The 19789-nt window shown below is 46.9% G+C and overlaps 1 protein-coding gene across 3 annotated transcripts; it reads left to right on the top strand.

Annotated features, from left to right (window-relative positions):
• Positions 1-3457: 3457 nt before the first annotated feature.
• Positions 3458-18719, top strand: nfatc2a (nuclear factor of activated T cells 2a). 3 transcript variants are annotated; one of them, XM_057041763.1, is made up of 10 exons: positions 3458-3805; positions 5282-6194; positions 6283-6451; positions 7550-7752; positions 7833-8005; positions 9521-9661; positions 11180-11235; positions 11307-11439; positions 11692-12375; positions 16846-18719. In XM_057041763.1, the coding sequence occupies exons 1-10, from the start codon at positions 3748-3750 to the stop codon at positions 16899-16901; spliced, it is 2586 nt and encodes an 861-aa protein (XP_056897743.1). In that variant the 5' UTR covers positions 3458-3747; the 3' UTR covers positions 16902-18719. The 3 variants fall into 3 exon arrangements, with proteins under 3 accessions (XP_056897743.1, XP_056897741.1, XP_056897742.1); XM_057041761.1 differs by lacking the exon at positions 3458-3805 and adding an exon at positions 4433-5011; XM_057041762.1 differs by lacking the exon at positions 3458-3805 and adding an exon at positions 4434-5011 and having other exon boundaries at positions 11692-12369.
• Positions 18720-19789: the final 1070 nt, after the last annotated feature.

Genomic DNA, 19789 nt, shown 5'->3' with positions numbered 1-19789 from the left:
AATGCACATACGCCACAGTTCTGGACATAATTCCACCAGATATTGGCGTTAATTGATATAACAAATTGAATTAGTGAGTCCTCAAACAGCTAAAACAGTGTTTTTAAGGATCAGGATTATCCAGTTGGATTATCTTGGATGATGCTGTTTGACTCTTCCATCTGCTTCGTGGCTGAAGAACCGTCCCTTTTACTTTGAGCTCAGGCGTGAGCCTTGAACGTACCTGCAAAGCTCTGATGCAGCCACCTGTGAATGCGAGTGCATTTCATTCCTGGGATGTGAAGTCATATTAGACTCCCACAGTGTTTGATGTGTAAACACTGGAATTCTGCAACAACAAGCTCTCATAGTAACAGTGCCGATCTTGAACACACCTTACTTTGATGCTATTTATAGCTGTGCGGGCATGGAATGCCAGATTTATTACCGATGACTGTTACAGAAGAGCTCTCTCCCCCCGAGGAGACACAAAAACACATAAATCACTTTGGGATTGATTAGAATCTAATTTGTTCTTGTGCAGCGAGTGATTGATTGTGATCGTTCAGGCTGAATTCTCCTAAAATTTGCTTTGACTACCAAACACCGACGTTTGCTCTGTTCCTTATGGATGCACAGACGTGGTAAAGTCATGATGGGGTCCTGGACCAGGCGGGAAGGGGAGGGGGGGGGGGGGCTTGAGGGGGCGAGCGCCGCTGTCATGTTGCTTCATGGGATTTCATTTTGTTGCGCTCCAAAAGGGAAAAATCCGTTAGCTGCTTTTCCACTGGACGTTCCGACACGTGAATTCTTTCTGCAAACATCCCAGTATTGATCAGAATCTCGTTACATAACCAGGTGCTTCGCTCCAGCCTGGATGTATGTCGTTTCCATGTCAATGGAACGTATTAGTTCACTCCTGCATTTCGGAAAAAAAAAAGAGGGGAAAATACTTTCCAAAGATCTCAAGTTGTGGCAGGAAGGAAATAAAATTCCACATTGCACAACAACGTGCCAACAACTGGGAGCGTAATCCTCGTCTCATTGCTGATATAATCTTTACTGCCATTATCCTGCTCCACCATTTAAAGGTGATGTGCACACCTTTGACCTGGTAAAAAACCAAAACCTTCTGCTCAGCGTTCTGCTGGTGGAGACTCATGTAGTAAAGATCCTGATCTGGCCTGCATGCGCATCACTTTTGGAATCAAGCGTCAGGACGTTCCCGCAGAAAGTGAAAACTGTCTGTTTCAGCTCCATGGTGATTCTTAAAGGGATGGTTCAGCCAGAATTCCCTTAACGTGAGATGAGGCCAAACAGCTCTGCAGACGGGTCTAATCCAGGTGAGTTCTGGCCTCCGTGCAGAGGCAGGAACACTCTCGTTATGAGCCTGCTTCTCCTGGGAGTGCTGCTCTTCAGGCCTCCATTTTTGTACGTTTTGAAGCTGATGATTTCTGACTTGATCCTTGATCTACAGTGGAGGAAGAACTCGAGCTCAGACGGCCAGGACCTGTCAGAAATCAACCCTGTGGAACAAAATCATCACTCTGCTGCTTTAACTTCTTCCATCCATTGGTCCTCAGTCATTTCATTAGTGGCTAAAAATAAAATTCATTGAATTAGTTGGATCAGAAATTAGTTTCATGTGTTTGACTGATGATGGGAGCTGGAATTTAGACCAGATAAACCAAAAATGATCTAGCTGATCACCCAGATGGTTGAAACGGGCTCATGCTGAAATGATGGTGGCTCAGGAGGAGAAAGTCCTCCAACATCACTCGGTCCGGTTCTCCTCCTGCCCCGCCAATGCCCTCCGAAAAGATTTCCATAAGACACAACATAATGCACTGTTTCCATATCAAAAATCCGCCACTCGGATTTAAAAGCTCAGTCACGTATGTTATACTTGGAAAAGTCGAGCGGCGCGGTGCGCTAACCCAGACAACTTCACCTCAATGAGCTGTTTGCAGTTATGGAAAATCCTGTATGAGCTCGGAAAACGACAGAAGCTCAAACTCGGCCGTCTGGACACTGGTGGTTTTCCTCTTCCAGCCATGTGCCATAATCATTTGCTCATTCATATTTTCGGTTGCATAAGAGCTCTGTAACAGTGGAGGAATTTACATCCGCCAGACAAGGCCGCCGAATGTTTGCCACCCCCCCCGAAACGAAGACGCTGTGGGACACTGTGGTTAACAGAGTCATCCCAGTCGCCCGGTGCACCCCCCCCCCAGCCAAGACTAATCCACGTCTCGGTCCCAGCAGATCCTCTGATTACCGCCCCTCTTTCCCCTGCAGGACACACTTTTTCCAACAAATGGCTGATGTCAGCAGAGGATGAGTCGTCGGGTCGCAGTCGCTGCACGCCAGTCTGAGACCAAGTCAATGGTCCCGCTGGTTCGTCTGGGTGTTTGTTTATGTCCCGTGTAACTTATGGAGGCCAACAGGAAGTCAGGTATGGTGCAGTGATAGCACCAGGGAGACTTCCTGTGTCTTGATCCAGACAAAAGGAGGCGGAAAAGTGACTGATTTGATTTTGCATCTGCGAAAATATTCAGGCCAGTTTTTAAGCCGAAGTGAAAACGAGAGTTTTTTTTTCCACAAATCTTCCACATACACAAATCTACAGCTTATATATGAGATACAAGAGAGGTAGGGAAGATCTCCTTCAGTACTTGAGTTTGTTAGTTCCCCAGATCAGGAGTGGATCTCCATGCTGGACCTACAGTGTCAGAAGGTCTCAGCCATTTAAACATGGCCCCCTGGTTGATTGACTGGGCGTCTGTCCGTCCCTAAAATGACAGTTTGCAAGCAGAGAGGTTCATGTTTTCATTTATTTAAAGAAAGTGTCAGCGAGCTCACGTGTGGACGCGCCTCCTCCCACAACTGTCTATTAATAATTTTTGTGTGGAAATGAAAACACGGCGGTGTCAGACTTTAAACCAAAAATATTAGTCTTTCCTGCCACCTTAGTTAACCCCGTTGCTGTGTCCTGAGGACCGACGGGCCCCATCCACATGCTGCACTTATTCAGCCTTTTTGGTAGCAAGGGACCCGCAGATCCTGTAGCTTTCCAGTAGACGTGATTAATGTGTTTAATATGTCCAGCGTGGGTGAAGTCTACATTCAGAGGATCAGACTGAAGCTGGACTACAGAACCGACTTGTAAAGTGTGTTAAATAAACTTCATGTCGTGCGTCCTGTAATCAAAGCTCCGGAGCAGTCTCCCTCTCTGCCACAGCGCGCTACAGTGATTTCTTCATTGCTACAATGAGGTTCTTGTGTGCTACTGTCTGAGAGAAGCCGCAGAAATGCCTTGGCGCAGGAGCCGGAGACGTCATGGATTCCTGAGTGTGGGGCTTTGCAGGAAAGCCCTGAGTCTCCGACATGGACCCGCTCCAGGTTTCCATGGCAAAGGCGCACAAACAGGAGGAAACACTGAGGGAATCCCGTTATTTTACAGCATTGGGCCATTATAAACACCCAGAGCGGGGAAGGAAGCCGCTCTTGATACGCAAGAAATCCTTCTAGAGCTCGAGGAAAGCGGACTTGAGATCAGAACCAGCGCAGTAGCGGATCAGGCTGCGAGCTCTTACAGAAGCGGAGAGTTTACGCACAGCTGCCGCGACAGCCTCAAGTTTTCACCGCGTATATTTACTTTTTTATTCAGCCTTATTTCAGTATTTTTCGCAAGAGGAAATCCTTTTATACTTACTGACGGAAATTATTTATTTTTTCTTTTTTTGTTTGTTTATTTATTTTCTCCAAATGTTTAGGGAGACTTGGAGACTGGCTCAGTACCACACCATGAGGACGATGGATCAAGGTACTGCAGAAGTGTTGTGATTATCTGGTAATCAACCCATTTGCTTTCTAATAGTATACTAATGGTTTGGTGATGTGTTCTGTCATTTCTTAGAAAGAGTTATAGTTGGGATGTTTAAGGGGACACGCGCTGCTGCACTTTAACTGATCCGACGAACATCGCGCGTTTTGGACACGTGTGATTGGCTGATACTGAAATTATTCAAATTTTAGTCATTGATGTTATAGATGTTAATGTTTACACTAGTGGGAGACGTCGAAACGTGTGGGAAAAGCTGTATTAATATGTTCATTTAAAGGCATCACTAACGCGTATATGTCTTTTTATAAATGGAAAAAATATTGTTGCATCCTTGGTTCAGTGACAATAATACAATGATACGAATTTGCCGCCGTTCTCGGTTCGTTGCAACAAACTTTATTCTTAAAATCAGCGTAAGAAAACACCAAATTTGTTGAATCAGGCGTTTAGTCTGCTGACTCCACAGAAGTATCTCTGGCTGCGCGTCTGCGCGGCGTCATGCGTAAATGTGGGGATTCCCTCTGGCGTTTCTACACGGACCTTTACACGCTTTTCTCCACATGTCGCGCCGTCTCTGGTGCGCGTCTCGCTCCCAACAACTTTTAGGTTCTGGAACTGTCGTTTCATTGTCGCCTGTCGTTGAAGCAGAAGCGCGGTTGGATCTGCTCTTGTCACTGCGTCGTGTCAAACACCCGAGGGCAGCACAAGGCAGAAGAGTTCCACCAAACAGCCCCGGTGATCTGCTCTAGTCTTCGAACACTTTTTCTTTTACCAAAATTTATCTTCGACGCATCATCAAAAAGAGGAGGCGCGACGAGACGCGCGGGGGAAATCGAATTTCTGCGCGTAGCGTAAAAAAAGAGGAGGAAAAAAAAACCTCAGACCCGCCTCGATCTGAAAATAACAGCGACGCGCAGAAGAAACAGGAAACTTGGTGCGTCTGCCCTCTCGCAGCCCTGCACCGTCTGACTGGTGGAGCAGGTTCCCTCCAAAACACGCGTATCCTTCGCCTTTTCCAAACTCCGAGACTGTTGTGGCCCAAAGGAAGACCGATGACCACGTTTTACGACCAAAAAGATTTGGAGGAAGATCTGAGTCGCGTCGGCTGCCCTGATGAGGATTTGGACTTTGAGTACTTGTTTGAATATGAACCACCTTGCAGCGACGTTGCGGGCGGCGGTCAAGGTTTGTCCGATGCTTTTCTGTCACTTTGCGGTGACTTTCTCTCCTTCCGTCCTGACTCGTGTATCACCGGAGTTATCACGTGTCCCAAAAACGTCATTTAATAAGTGGATTAAAACAGGAAGTGATTTTCCACATGGCATAAGTGTGTGATCACTGTACAAGCTGCACAGGTTCTGATGTGATTTAGAACATTCATATGACACATTTATTTTCTGAAACCACCTCCGTGGATGCTAGCTTCTGATGAGGTCTCATCCTTTCTTCCTGCAGATGATCCCAGCCTCGGCTCACATAAGGCGTCCGAGCCAGTGTTCCCTCTGGAGGACGCCTCCTCCTACAGCCACAAGGCCTGCAGGCCTTCCTTTGCCGACCAGCACCCCGAGGTTCTGGCCGAATACGAGAACCAGGAGGCCAGGAGCTACCTGGAGAGCACGCGGCCCATAGGACTGGCCCTGAGTCCCCGTATAGAAATCACACCTTCACGCGAACACTACAGCCATGGCCGAGAGTCCCTGCAGAACCACCAGCTGAACATCAGCCCCAGACCCACCCTCACTGTGCCCGGGTATGAAAACCTGGCCTATCGCGAACCGCAATGCCTGAGTCCCGCCAGTAGCAACTCCTCCACCAGCTGGCAGTCAGAGAATTACTCCCCCTGGGCGTCTCCCTGCGTGTCCCCCAGTAGTGGCCAGAACCCTGGAGACCTCTGCCCGCGATTACAGAACATCCACACAGGCTCACCCCGCACCTCCCCGGGGACCTCCCCTGGCACCGGCGTAGCTGAAGACGGCTGCCTGGGACCCCGCTCTCCGTCCTCAAGGCCTGGCTCCCGCTCCACCTCCCCCCAAGGCAAACGCACTTACGACATGTACAGAAATCCGGCCTTAATCCCGGGGCACCGCTCCCGCAGCCCCTCCCCTCACGGAGGGCGCGAACATCCAGGCGCCCAGTACACACACGGTGGCCTCGCCGATGCCACCAATGGTTTTGGTTCTGGTCAGCCAGGTCTGGTGCCCACCAAAATAGTCAAGACCGCAAACCATCTTTACACTCTGTACCCAGAGAACCACGCAGAAGGGAACTACTTGGTGTCCTCTGACCAGGACATAAAAACCAAGGCTGCAGAGCCGTTCTTTGTCATCCCCCAAATCTGGCCCAAACCGCTGGTTTCCAGCATCTGCAGGTAACGCTGCCCCCTCCCACTCACAAGCTGCTCAGGATGACTGTCTAGCAGGTGTTTTATCTCTCCTTTGTGAATTTGTGTCTTTTAGCATCCCCGTGGCCTCCCTTCCCCCGCTGGAGTGGCCGATCCCCCGGCGCACCGACCAGTATGAGCTGCGCATCGAGGTGCAGCCCAAGCCTCACCACAGAGCTCACTATGAGACGGAGGGAAGCCGGGGGGCCGTGAAAGCCCCCACAGGGGGGCATCCTGTCGTGCAGGTATGAGAAACCGTCAATATTCTGGGATTTTCAGCCTCCGATGTGTCGATCAGGAAGTCTCCAGGTTAAAATGAGTTTTCATGTGCTGGTGGTTGGTTCTTGATAGGAACTGTGCTGACGTGCAGTTTGGTGGATGAGCAGCAGATTTAATATAGTGAACTGTTGAGCAGCCTTTCCGCCGCGGTTTTAACCACACGGGCTCATCTCTGTTTGGCCTCTCCCTGACTTCCTCTTTCATGTGACGTTGTTGACTGTGTCCTGTATTAGGAAGCTGACCTCAAGTGTTGACACTCTGGCCTTAAAATACGGAGTCAATGACAATACGGTATAATGAGCTGCCTCCTCGCAGCTTCGCCGCCGTCGTGTTGCCGTGGTTACATGTCCAAGCTGCGTCCTCCTTCAGTGAAGGCGAAATCAGATGGTCAGGCCTGGCTGGACACGTACCTCGCCTTTCCCTTCCTCCTCCTTTCACTCTGTTTTTCCTTCTTCCTCTCTCAAAGCCTACACTTTTCCTACTGGGCTCCGTGTCATGACTCACTGCTCCTGCCGCTACCATGACAACTGGCGAGCTACCTCACGTGGCCCTTTTAGCAGTCAGCTTCCTCTCTTTTTGTGCATGTGGCTGTTTGGTACCTGGAGTACAAAGTTTCAGCCGTAGAGAATTTGACTTAAAAAAAATACTGCAGTGACGTTTACTAAAAATAAAAAAAAAGGAAGTCAGGTTAAAGTTATCCAGAGTTTTTTTTCCTTCCCTCTGCAGCTCTTCTGTGCACGTTCTGTGACAAAGCTTTTGCAATCTAACGTTGCATTTAGATGCAAGTGGGTTTTGTGGTTTCTGCAGGTTTCCTCAGGAGACATTTTCAGGTTAAAAGTAGCACCCCAGCCTCCAGTTTAACACCTCGCTCTTCTGATAAACGCCATTTCTGCTGCACGACTGAAGAGAGCGACGCTACGACTGTAGCAGTCGGACTCGTAATGAGTGTTTTACAGTTTACCCCTCAGTGGTGCGATGCAACATCTACAAAACACAACTGTTAAGAGTCAACATCTGCGAATTTCCCAAAGAAACGTCTGCTCTTCTGTGTTTTCACGTTTCAGTTGCACGGCTACAGAGGCAAGGAGCCGCTCGGCCTTCAGATCTTCATCGGCACGGCGGATGAGCGCATCCTCAAGCCTCACGCCTTCTACCAGGTTCACCGCATCACTGGCAAAACAGTGACGACCACCAGCTTTGAGAAGATCATCCACGGCACCAAGGTCCTGGAGATCCCTCTGGAGCCAAAGAACCACATGAAAGCAATGTGAGAATCCATTCAGACCTGCTTGTGATCGCGGACGCCACCTCACGTGTTCACACACACTGGCGTTCCCCCTCTTACAGAATCGACTGTGTCGGGATCCTGAAGCTCAGGAACGCCGACATCGAGCTGAGGAAGGGTGAAACAGATGTCGGTCGGAAGAACACGCGTGTCCGTCTGGTGTTCCGTGTGCACGTTCCTCAGCCCGGAGAACAACACGTCTCCCTCCAAGTGGCCTCCCATCCTATTGAGTGCTGTAAGCATCTGCTGAAACACTTCCACACACGTGTTGACCTTATCCTGGAATGCACCAGGGAAAGAGGATCTAAAGATCTGTATTTTTTAAAAGATTCACTTTTTGAAATGTCTGTTGAAAGTATGGAGTTCCTTACTTATGTGCTGCATAAATAGGACTTCACCAGTCTCAAATTTGATTTAAAATGAAAAGGTTTTAGAGCCAAATTTCCGCCAGTCAGAGGGCAAAATGAGGAACTAGACTCCAATGGTTTGACTTTATCTTTCAAATCTACAAAATAAATCAAAAGTGACATTATTAATGTAACTGTTAACTTTAATGTATATTTGGAAGCGTTTGCTGAACTAATGCTGAGAATAATACTCAAAACTTTGCCACGCATCAGTTGGCCCTTTATTGGGACTCAAACCTTTACATTTATGCTAAACTTGAACTTGGAGCGACTCCCTCTCACAAAGATGTCTTTATTGAGTGGCCTGCTCAGCATCGGCGCACCGTTTGTATTTGTGCAGTAGTAAAATGTGTACACAGTGTTATTAAAACATCAGCTGCCATCCAAATTCAAACAGGATCCAGTAACCAGGATCGGCGCGCCAAGATCGCCAAGACGCAGCTTTCGTCGTATCGCTTTGGCCCAGACGCCGTTGAAAACGCACCATTGTGACGCAGAGGTGAAACAACAGCTGTAAAGCTGGTTCTCGTTCTGCAGCTGCTGTTTCACATCTGCTTTATGCTCACAAGCAGAGGGAGGGCAGCACGACTGCTCCGTCAGTGCGAAGCGGTCGGGCGTGAAAGCGCCTGCGGTGGTGCTGACGACTCGCCCGTCAGGCCTGCTGATAAGCTGACAGCGTGCTGGCGGTATGTTTGAGGAGGCCGGGGCCTCGCTGGCGTCCCGGCTTTTTTTTAATCCTCGACAAACCTGTTTTAAAGTCACGCATTTGTTTGCCGACGCCTCCGCTTGCGTCAGCGGCTGCAGCGTTCCTGCTGAACTAATGGGTCGGCGGACGAGGAAGCATCAGCGGTGACGGCTGTGGGAGGATTTAGTGTTGTCATGAACCGGCAGTGTGTCATTTAGCAACTATCTTGTACAAATATTGATGTCCGGTAACTTCAACAAAGCTGATTCAGGACCGGCGACCCAACGCGATTGATCCACAGGTTGAGTGTTTACTACCGGGCAGGTTTATCAGGGGGAACCAGGCCGCGCGTTTGCTTCCTACAGTTGATTTGACGTCCAAAAACCTGTGAGAGAGGATTTGAATGAGTCACCATCACCCCTTTAACGTCACTTCGTGGTAACTAGGCAGCCAAGTGTTTGTATGAAACCAGTGCAGAGATTTCAAACCCATGTCTTACATGTTTTCCACTGCGAGAGCGTTCGCTCTTCTAGATACCCGATGTTCTGATCGAACAGCAGGGGAGAGGGTTGTGTGATAAATGCTCCTCATTTGTTTGACTGTCGGAGCGACGACCTCACTGGTGACCTTTGACTCTCCGTCTTTGTCTCCACGGCAGCTCAGCGGTCTGCGCACGAGCTTCCCATGGTGGAGAAGCAGGACATGGACCACTGCTCTGTTCTGGGAGGCCAGCAGATGATCCTGACCGGACAGAACTTCAGCTCTGACTCTAAAGTCGTTTTTATGGAGAAGACCCAGGGTGAGTGTCCTGGAGCTGAAGGGATAAATGTCATATCTGCAAAGTTTGGCTTTTGCTCTGTTATTTTGCATGATGCAAATGAAAATGCTGCAGCTTCGCTTCCCTTTGGCCTTCACTTCTGCTCTGACCTCCATGATGTCCCTCATATTGAATCGCTCAGCCTCACAGCACGGGTTGTTGTACGTGTATTTGACAATGGAAACTTTTTTACATTTATGAATATGTATGGAAAAAAAAAAAAACAAGATTCGGGTCAAACCAGTTGTGGTTCTTTTATCTTTGGTAAGAGTTTCCAGTTCATACTGAGCAAGATTGAGCAGAACTTTGAGCTGCGCTGCCTCCACAACGTCACACCAAGAAGCACCTGCATCAGAGAGGAAATCAAATATTTGCATTATCAGTTTTGTTAAGAATAATGGAGCGAGAAGAAGAGGCTTCTGCTCTTCCTGCAGGTTGTCTGTGGTCTCAGGACGGAACGTGAAGCTGCTCGTTACTCAAACGTTCCCACGTGATTGGATATGGGCTTGAGTGAGTTGTGCTGAGGGTTTTCCAGTTATGTAGGAATGAATCGGATTAAGAGTTTTTGGATTTTTTATATTAGTTATGAGCATTTCTTTCAGGCACAGTTGTGTTCGCTGTAGACTTCTGTGACTGCTGAAGGGGTCAGGTGCTCGTTCTGCTCCGGGCTTCCCTGTGTTACGACACAGTACAGTAATGGATAGTACGACAGGGATGGAAAAAAGAGAGCATAACAAGAGGGCCGGCTGTAGTTTTGGAGAGATCCTGTATGACACAGAGTTCTGGATCAGTGCAGTTGTGAATGGGAGACAGCTGCCTCTGGCAGGAGTGTGTGTGCCCAACATGGAGGCTTGTAAAGCGGAACGTTTCCCAGGCCAATACCAGTATGTTCTCTCCATCCTCCCTCGCATTTCCAACTCCGCTCCCAATTACCTCCAGGAGGAGAAAGGCGAGTCGGGGTGTCCCTTGGATCAGAACTGAAGCGAAACAAAACAAACAGAAAAGCCAAAGAAAGCTCAAAGAGTCACGTTGAGAGAATAACGTGGAGAGAGTTGATGGAGAACTGGAGTTTAGCTGAGGAGCTGGCACGTTGTGTGGAATCCCCCTTCCTCCTGCTGACTCATTTCAGCCGTGTGTTTGTGATTTGACAGAGGATTTCCCACCTCGCAGTCAAACACGTCTCGTAGCAGCACATGTCGGATCATGTGTTTGGGCCATGTGGAGTTTACATCAACAAGCCTGTTTGCTTTTCTACTTTTTCCAGCTTGAATGGCAGCTCTGGAAATAGTCTCATGTGATGTAACAGGGAATCCAACAAAATGCTGCAGGACTCTTACGATCCACGTGGCCGTTTGGGTTTGACTTTGGATGACTCTTTGCGGTGCAGCTGAGATTTTCCGAGGAAAAAAAACACCGTCTGGTGCATCAGCATTTGTTACCTGGGTGTTCTTTTTTATAGCAGCGCTATTAATAGAGTTGTTTTTTTGTCTTTACTTTCAGATGGGCAGCAAATCTGGGAAATGGAAGCATCAGTGGACAAAGATAAGAGCCAGCCGGTGCGTATTTGGTCTCTGCCGGGGACGTGTGTCCAGTTTGCGTAGGTTCCTGACAGCTGACTGTTTTCTAGAATATGCTGTTTGTGGAGGTGCCGGCCTACAGAGACACGTCCGTCTGCCAGTCTGTCAAAGTCAACTTCTGCGTCATCAACGGCAAGAGGAAGCGCAGCCAGCCTCAACATTTCACCTTCACCCCACTGGCAGGTAGGAATCCTCAGAGTCCTCTTCCGGATTTATTCATCAACACCTTTGATGAAGCCTCATCTGACCTGACTTTGATTGTTGTTAGCAACATAAATTCAAAGGTGCTGCATGGCTCAGCCATCCCTAATGGATGGACGTAGGCACTGGGAACATGGGGAACACAACATGGGGAGCACATGAGTGATGAATGCTAGGAAACATGCACATTCCCTTCTGTCAGGCCCTGCAGCCGTGTCTCTATTTTCCTTGCAGTGCCATCCATTAAGTCGGAGCCTCTCGATGAGTTTGAAGCAGACCACATGGGCTTCGTCATTCCCCAGATCCTGGGCTTGTCCTCTCATTCCTACTACCACAACCAACGTGGTGTCTTATATCCAGAGAACAACATGGCGTCTTGCCAGCGCCTCAGCTCCAGCCTCCCGAACCCCGATGCACGTTTTCAGCAGCAGAGCCCGGCCATCGTCTATTCCCGCGCGGGCAAAAGTGTTGGTGGGAGCCCTGGTCTTTACCAGCCCGCTGGGGGGATGATACCGGACCCCCACTGCTCAGTGCTGGTCCACACTGGCTGCCCAGCCCAGCCAGTTGGTGCAGGCCAGCACCCGTCCATCATCCAGTTCTCCCCCACAAACCACCAGCTGGTTCGGGCCGGAGACCCACAAGCTCCGCAGCAAGAGAGCCCTCAGATCATTTACAGCGATGGCTACTCCCCACAGGCAACTCTTACCCCCTCACCCACCCCTCCTCAGGCCCACGCAGCAGCGGCCCAGGTCCAGAACTACCCCACCGTGATCCAGCAGCAGCCGTACCTGCAGAAGGTGCAGGAGAAGGCGCACAGTCCCCCCGGCATGGGGCAGATGGAGGCTCCAGGAGACGGCCAGAGGAGGGTGACCGTCAAAGAGGAGAACCTGGACCAGGCCTACCTAGATGATGGTGAGTGTAAGTTCACGCTTTTACCCTCCGCATGCGTGAGTCGTTGTGTTGGGAAGTCTGTGTGATTATTAGTAGAATAGCTTAAGGAATGTCTGTAATCAAGCTGGAAAGCTGTCCCGGACACACAGCACACTTCTGAAGGCTGCTGCGCTACCCAGACTATTTGTCGAGGTCGAGATGAAAGAAATCCCGCAGACAAGTGATGAATATGTGCAATTCCCTTCCTTGAAAGAGATTGATAATCAGTGGAAATATGATTTTCCGAAGAACAATTGAAGGATATTTACAGAACCTGCGCCATCTCCTTTGTACATGGTGCTGTTTGATCTATGTGCTATAGAACCTCTCCGAACAAAGCCTCAGAACACGGTCACCCTGTTAAAACAAGGAGGTGTAGTTATGTTCCACTCAAAGTGGAAATAACAGGGATTCTGAGTCATGTGTTTATACTTATCCTTGTCAGGCCCATTAGCCCCTGACAGAATTAATCACAGCCTACATCCAGCGAGCAGGAGGTTTTCCCCTTTATTGCTTTGGACATTTCTGTTCTCCAGAGTCTATTCAAATGAGAGTTTAACTTACACATGCATCACCAGCCAGGGTTTGCGGGGCTCCCTCACACCTATCAAACATTAAAGATGGAGCTGACAGAGAAACGTGTCACTTATCACCCAACCTGGACATGTTAACACTATTATGAATTGAAAAATAGCCTCCATGGCAACCATTGTCAGACACAGGAGACCCGGGGGAAGCCTTTCTGTTTGTTTTACTTGGCCGGGCCGTCTAGTCGCCCTTACACCCCCTCTGGTTCTGTGAGAAGAATCCACCAAAGGATCAACTTTTCTCTTTTTTTTTTTTTTTTTCCAAAGATGGGGTTGTGCCAATCTGGCACCAGGAATCCTCCTTCGCAGCTGCTCCCTCCAACGTGCAGCACAATCTGTGAGATAGCTGCAGGGCGGAGGGCTGCATGCAGGAAAAAGGAAGGGGTTGTCTGCGTGTGGAAGTGTGCCTGTTTAAATGGAAAAAATTAAACTGGCGGTGGTGGAATTTGTGTTTTTTTGGATGGAACTTGCAGGGTTTCCCTCCGCAGTAAACAGCAACAGGCCTGTGTGCTGGTGAATTAACAGGCAGCTGGAGGAGAACTCATACTGGGCGTCCTGTTTGATCCTCGGCTTCGTAAAGTGTCTTTCAGAGTGCAAATAGATTCTTATTTTCCCCTGAAAAGCTCATAAATGCTAATTAGGTAATTAGCAGTTACTTTCTTTTAATTGCCTTATTTTATAACCAGTAACTGCTGGTTTTTTTTTTTAGCATTTTGTAAAACTATTCTTGACGTTCCCCCGTTGTTCAGACACTTTCAGAGAGCTGAACAAAAGGTCACGTCGTCAACCACCTGTCGATGTCATTTCATCCGAATCCATCCACTATATTACAATAACCCTGACAGATTCACAGAAAAAACCCTGGTACTTCCCGTCATTTAAAAAAGTGTAAAGCAAATAAAAAAAATCCCCCAGCATTTAGATGCAAAGGTATAAAAATATGATGCACATCACCGTGAGGTTGTCGATATTACTAATGGAGGCTTGTTTCAGCCTGTCATCAAACAAGAGTGAAGCCACATCCTGGTGTTGTGGTCAATAACTGTCACCTCTCCGAAGGTGCGTGAACTGTGATGAGTGATTCAAGTGTCAGAATGACTCTCAGGTATTTTCACTCATCGCCGCTTCCTCACTGTTCTGCTGTTTTGAAGCTCCCTGCGTGCTGTTGGTGTTCAGATCCGACGCCACGTCCTTATCTGAAATCACCTGACCTTCTTGGAGCCCGCCTCGCCCGGGAAGAGGAGAAGGTCTGGCGGAGCTCCTCAACAGGGGCCAATGGGACTGATCGGATAGGCTGAGGGGGCAGATTTAGTGGGTGGGGAATAACGCCCGGAGGCAGCGGAGCAGGTGAAATTGTTCCAGCAGGTGGAGGTGAGGGAGGGAGAGATAAAGCACACAGCAACAGCGGAGGGTGCACGCATTAGTCTCAGCTGACCTCCATCCCATTTAAACAGCCTGATCAAACAGCGCTGCAACCAGACTGCCGGAGCTAAAGCAGCTACGCTTGTTGACTAAACAGTCCTCAGCGACTTGTCACCGTGGCTGTGGGAGGTTGTGGGAGTCGCTACTGGGAGACGCAGTGAAAGCAAAAGTGGAGCAGCAGACCTGTGGTTAGCCCAGCTGTGAGCTGTCACCCTCGGACTCGGGCTTTGTCTCTCACAGCGGTGGTCTGTCATCAGCAGCTGATACACTCCTGTTTGACCCACCACACGCGCTCCAGCACACGCTCTGCACTAAAATGCAAAAGTCTGCAGGCGCACACGGAAGGTGCAGCTCGCGGCAGGTGGCGTGCGTCCGCTGGCTCCGCCTCTGTGCTGGTTCAGCTCCCAGCAGCCTCACACTCGCCGGCTAAGCAGACTAGCCCGAGTGTTCCCTGTGCCAGCCTCAGGCAGGCTCTCTCCGTGCCAACCTTTCATTAGACGGAGCAAAGCCCCACTGTGTGTCGCCCCGCTGCTGCCCCCCTGCTGCCCCTCTGAGCGGGTTTCATACTCAGTAAAAGCCCCCGCAGCGCTGCTGGGGGAGATGAAAGTTTCTTAAAGGCGTTACTGGAGGCGTCAGAGGGAACTGGGCTGAAATAAACAGAGGCTGATGCTGCGATGACAGCAGCGTTTGGCCGCTCCGGCCCTTTGGCAAATCTCAGTCAGATGCTGCTCTGCCTATAAACTGTGCTCTGTGTTGAGCTGCGCTCACCACTCGTTTCTTCTCTTTTTTCTCCACATCTGCAAATGATTAGAAATTTTAAAAAAAAGGGAGCGAGAGGAGCTGTGAGACTAGGATCAGCCTGTCGGAAGGGAGCTGATGGCGGCCTCGGTTGTTTAACGTGACTTCAAAGCAGCCTAGGCGGCGGCTGCAGCTCCCTCGTGTCGCTCGGACGTTAACGCTCCGCGTTGCGCTCGCTAACTCCTCCTGTCAGAACCGTGTTCAGTCCCACCCTGATGTTGTGGAGGTGTGAGGTGAACGTGTGTGTTCAGACTGTCCCGTAACCAGAAGCTTTAAAGTCAAGCTACCCAGTGTCAGCTGACAGTATTTATAGATTTGTCAGATCATAAAGGGAAATCCCATCCACAGCAGTGGTGTTGCCATGGCTACCACACAAGTGTTTGTTCATAGCAACTAATGAGAGAAATGTTTGTTGTTATTCAGACAGACCGCAGGAACCTTGAGATCTGAGATCTTTGGTGCACTTTAAACTTGAAATAATTATAAATAAAATATAGAAAGGAAATTTAAAAAAGACACACGGGGAGACATTTGTTTTACATTTAATCTCTAGTACCTTAAACTGTGGAATACAAATAAAGGAAATTATTTAGTTTTAACTGACCTAACTAAAAACGTTACATAAAACAAACACAGTTTTTTTTTTCTAATTGCTTCTAAATGAGCCAAGATATTTTTAACTTTAGTAACTAGGTCCCAAAGTGGATCCTGTAACCATGGTTACGGGATCACAGACACAATATATGCTGTGTAACAGCGTGGTTTTGGCCCACTTTGAAATACTGGAATTACTCATCGACTCTAATGAGTTCCCCGAGGCTTGCTGGAAGCGCTGTCACCAGCCCGTCATGCCAGGAACCAGGCAGACACAGACCAGCCCGACCAGCCGATGCAGGGCTGCACACACACGGCGACGCGTTCCACATTCTCATCATTCCTGTCTTCCATGGGGTTTATGTGTTTGACAATGGAACTGTCTGAAGAATCAAACACACACACATGCACACACCTACTAGTAGCTGAATTAAACACCACAAAGTTTAAAACACTCGGGAGATTTAGTTCATCTCAAATGTTTTTATACGGAAAAGTTGTACTTTCCTTTCTTTCATCGTATTATTTGTATTTTTAATCATTGCATAACACAGGCGCTCATTCTATTTTTAGAAGCATGACATCGAAACTTTCCATTTCAGCCCTCTTCCTCTACTGTTGACGTGTACACACACACAGACACACACACACACACACGTGTGCCTGTCATGGCCCAGAAACAGGAAGCTGACACTTAAAGTCTCTTGTCTGCCTCTAGTGGTCACTCAGCAGAACTTCAGGAACATCCATTAATGAACAGTGGTGTAAAATGTATCAAAATTAGTAAATAGACTATATTTATGAAGTATTTAAACATCTAACATCTATGATTTAACTACAAAAAAGCAATAGTAAATTATTAATTTATTAGTTGACATTTTTATCACCTTTGATTTCTTATGCTGCTGCTTTCATAATAATTATTTTTAAAGGTGAATCAGTTATAAAAATACAAATTACTAAAGTAAATACAATAGAGTGTAATACTAGCAATAATTAATGTTGCTGTTGTAGGAAGGAACTAATGTGATGCTTTATTTTCTCTGTTTGTTTACAGTGAATGAGATCATCAGGAAAGATCTGACAGGCGTTCAGGCCAGGGGACAGACTTAAAGGACGGACCTGAAATAGGAAGTGACAACAGGAAGTGAAAGCTTGGTCACTCTGCTGCCATGTTTGATTTTTTTCCCTACATTTCACAGTTATTTGACAATCAGACCGACTGAATTCATGTTAACATTGACAGACTGCAGCATTTCTCTCAAAGCTGTGATATAAAACAGGAGAATGTGCCTTATTTTAGGTAATAATTGCCACAATATCAGTCCGTCATCTCCCACCAGTCTGCCTCATACCAGTAAAGCACAGAATACAGAATGTTATACTTCTTGCAGTTTTTATGTGTCGAAATTGTTGTATTTTTTTAATTGGTTCAATTTAAAAAAGGCTTTTTTTTTCGTGCTGCAGGTCAGTTTTTGGACCAGTGACGAGTTCTGCCAAAAATAGCACCCAGTTGCGCAGCGTTCTGAACGGAACAGCGCCACTTGGTGGAACCCATGGCAGTCAAAGCTGAACATCCCTTTAAAAAAGACCTTCATTTTTAAATTTTATCTTAGTTTTCACATACATGATCTAAGCGTTCAGAAGAATCGCCTATAGGGAAGCTCTGGAGAAGAGCAGCAGGAAGTTTTTTTTTGTTTTGTTTTTTAAATATGCATCTTCATGTGCAGATTTCCTGGAACGATTGTCTGAGGCTTTAGCGCGTTCGCTGATCATCTCATTTTTAGTGCAGCTTTAATCAGTGAAAGGCACATCTGCCTTAATCCTATAAGAACTATTGTGACAGCTCCTATTATGCACTGTTTTAATACCGGGGTCAGTTTTATTAACTTTTTTTTTTATATATTGTTGGTGTTGTGTGAATATTGTATCATTTTATACTCCTAAAGTGCATATATTGTATTATATTCTGCAGTGCCAGAACCTTTAAAAACTGATAAAATCAACCTTATGCCTGGTGAGATATTTTCTATCCTCAAATTTTCTACTTTTATCATTTTAAGCTGTAGTTTTTCTTTTTAATATTATTTTGGAGGCTTCCCTGCTGTGAAAATAAATTCATTTTATTAAAAAGTCCGTTCCAGGCTGCTTTAAATTGTTAATATTTTATTATTTTGACATCAGGAAACATGAGGGAGGTCAGCCCTTAAAGCAGCCTGGACCTGAATGAGTTTGTTTTTACTGCTTTGGAAAAATACTCCAAAGCTACATTAAAACAGTCATAAAGGCCAAAGATTTTGCTTTCAGTATATTTAATATCCACTCTATGCAGCTTTCAGTAAAAAGTGTAAAAATATTTTTGTAATTGGAAAACCAAAGAATTTGGATCATTTTAAAGGCTGAATCTCATTGTTTAATATTCAATAAGGACATATTTGAGCAGAATGAAGATGTTTTTTGTTCATTTTAGTATAGCTGATGGTGGTTTATGACACACTGAGCCAGGACAGCACAAGTGCATTTGAAATTTCTTGAATGTAATCACTAGGTTAGTTTTTCTCCCCTTTGCTGTAAATAAAACTGTTCGTTCATGTCTGTTAAACAATTTTGAGTAGACTAATCCAGGGTCGTTTATCTTTTGCCTGTCTTGTTAATATTATAGTCAACGCTTCAGCGATGGTCATAGTTTGTTGTTTTATTGTCCAGATGATGCTTTACCAAAGTCTCCCTTTGATAGGTTCTATTTTTGTTATGATTTGAATCTTTAACGAACAGCTTGTCAACATGTTGGTAGATTTTGATTTTGCTGTTGATAGCTGTAGTTGGCTTTGTGTCAAATGGGCCTTCTTTTTTTTCTTTTTTCTTTTTTTTTTTTTTGCTATTTTTGTATCTGTAATGTTCCAATAAATAATAACCACATAAATCGCAAAAGTTCTTGTCTTTGCATTTTTCAGTTAGTGGACAACTCAAAATATGAGCTTCAATTTCAAGTTTGAGATGTTTTGTTATTGCTTAAAGGTTTTATGCTACACTGTACTGCTAATAAAAGTTAAATAAAAGTCACACCGCATAGCTGGATCATACAACCAAAAGATTAGAAAAGTGATGTGCAGCATTTCAAACGTCAAATAAACAAAAGTGAGCTCAATATTTATCTGTTTTACAGTCTTAAAACACCACAAATACTTGTTTGTTCCAGCAAGCACTCGCGCTCAGAGTCAGAAAGACCCAAATAAAAGCCAAAAACCTGAACGTTGCACTCTTGAAAATGATGTTCTGTTTACACGGGAACACGTGTCCGTGAAGTGCACACACGCGCATCCTCACATTCCTCCAGCACAACAACATCATGAAAGGCACTCACATGCCCGGAGGCTGCAGTTGCCATGGAGACGGCTTGTTTGGAGCTCAGCCCCGTGTTGGAAACGGGCCTCTGTGAATGAACCCTGTGTTCAGGAAGTCCCTGCTTATGACATCATCGCTGAGTGAGGAAAAAACGGAACGGCAGCACGTGGGCCGCAGATATGCCGCGGTGACTCACGTGACCTTTCACACCCGATGATGTAATGAGTCCGGACAGAAGGCGGTGAAATCAGAACAAGAAAGAGCTGCAGGATGAGGCTGGCATTTCAATTAGAGGATGAAAGATGACGAAAAGGGCTGAGCTCATCGCGATGGAGACGCTCGGTGACGTCAGCGTTTACCATTGTCAACCCAGCAGCCGTCGCCTTTCACCCCTGAGCTCATGCTTCAAAAGTACAAGTATTCACCCAAAAGTCAAACTCATAAAGGCACTAAAATGCCTCCTGATCACAGCGCTCCGTTTCATGGCCCCAAGATTATTGACCCGCAGTTAAAGGTGGAAATCAGTGCAGTCTGACCAGAACACTTCAATTATAAGAACAATGATATGCAAAGGCTTTATTTAAGCCCGATAAAGTTGTAACCTCCCTAAAAAACAGAATCTAGACATTGTTTTGACAGTGTATCTAAAACGGAAC

The sequence above is a fragment of the Takifugu flavidus genome, chromosome 8 (assembly GCF_003711565.1).
Source record: "Takifugu flavidus isolate HTHZ2018 chromosome 8, ASM371156v2, whole genome shotgun sequence".
In the NCBI taxonomy this organism is placed as follows: domain Eukaryota; kingdom Metazoa; phylum Chordata; class Actinopteri; order Tetraodontiformes; family Tetraodontidae; genus Takifugu; species Takifugu flavidus.
Note: the sequence above shows the minus strand (reverse complement) of the source record. Positions and strands in the feature narration are given on the sequence as shown.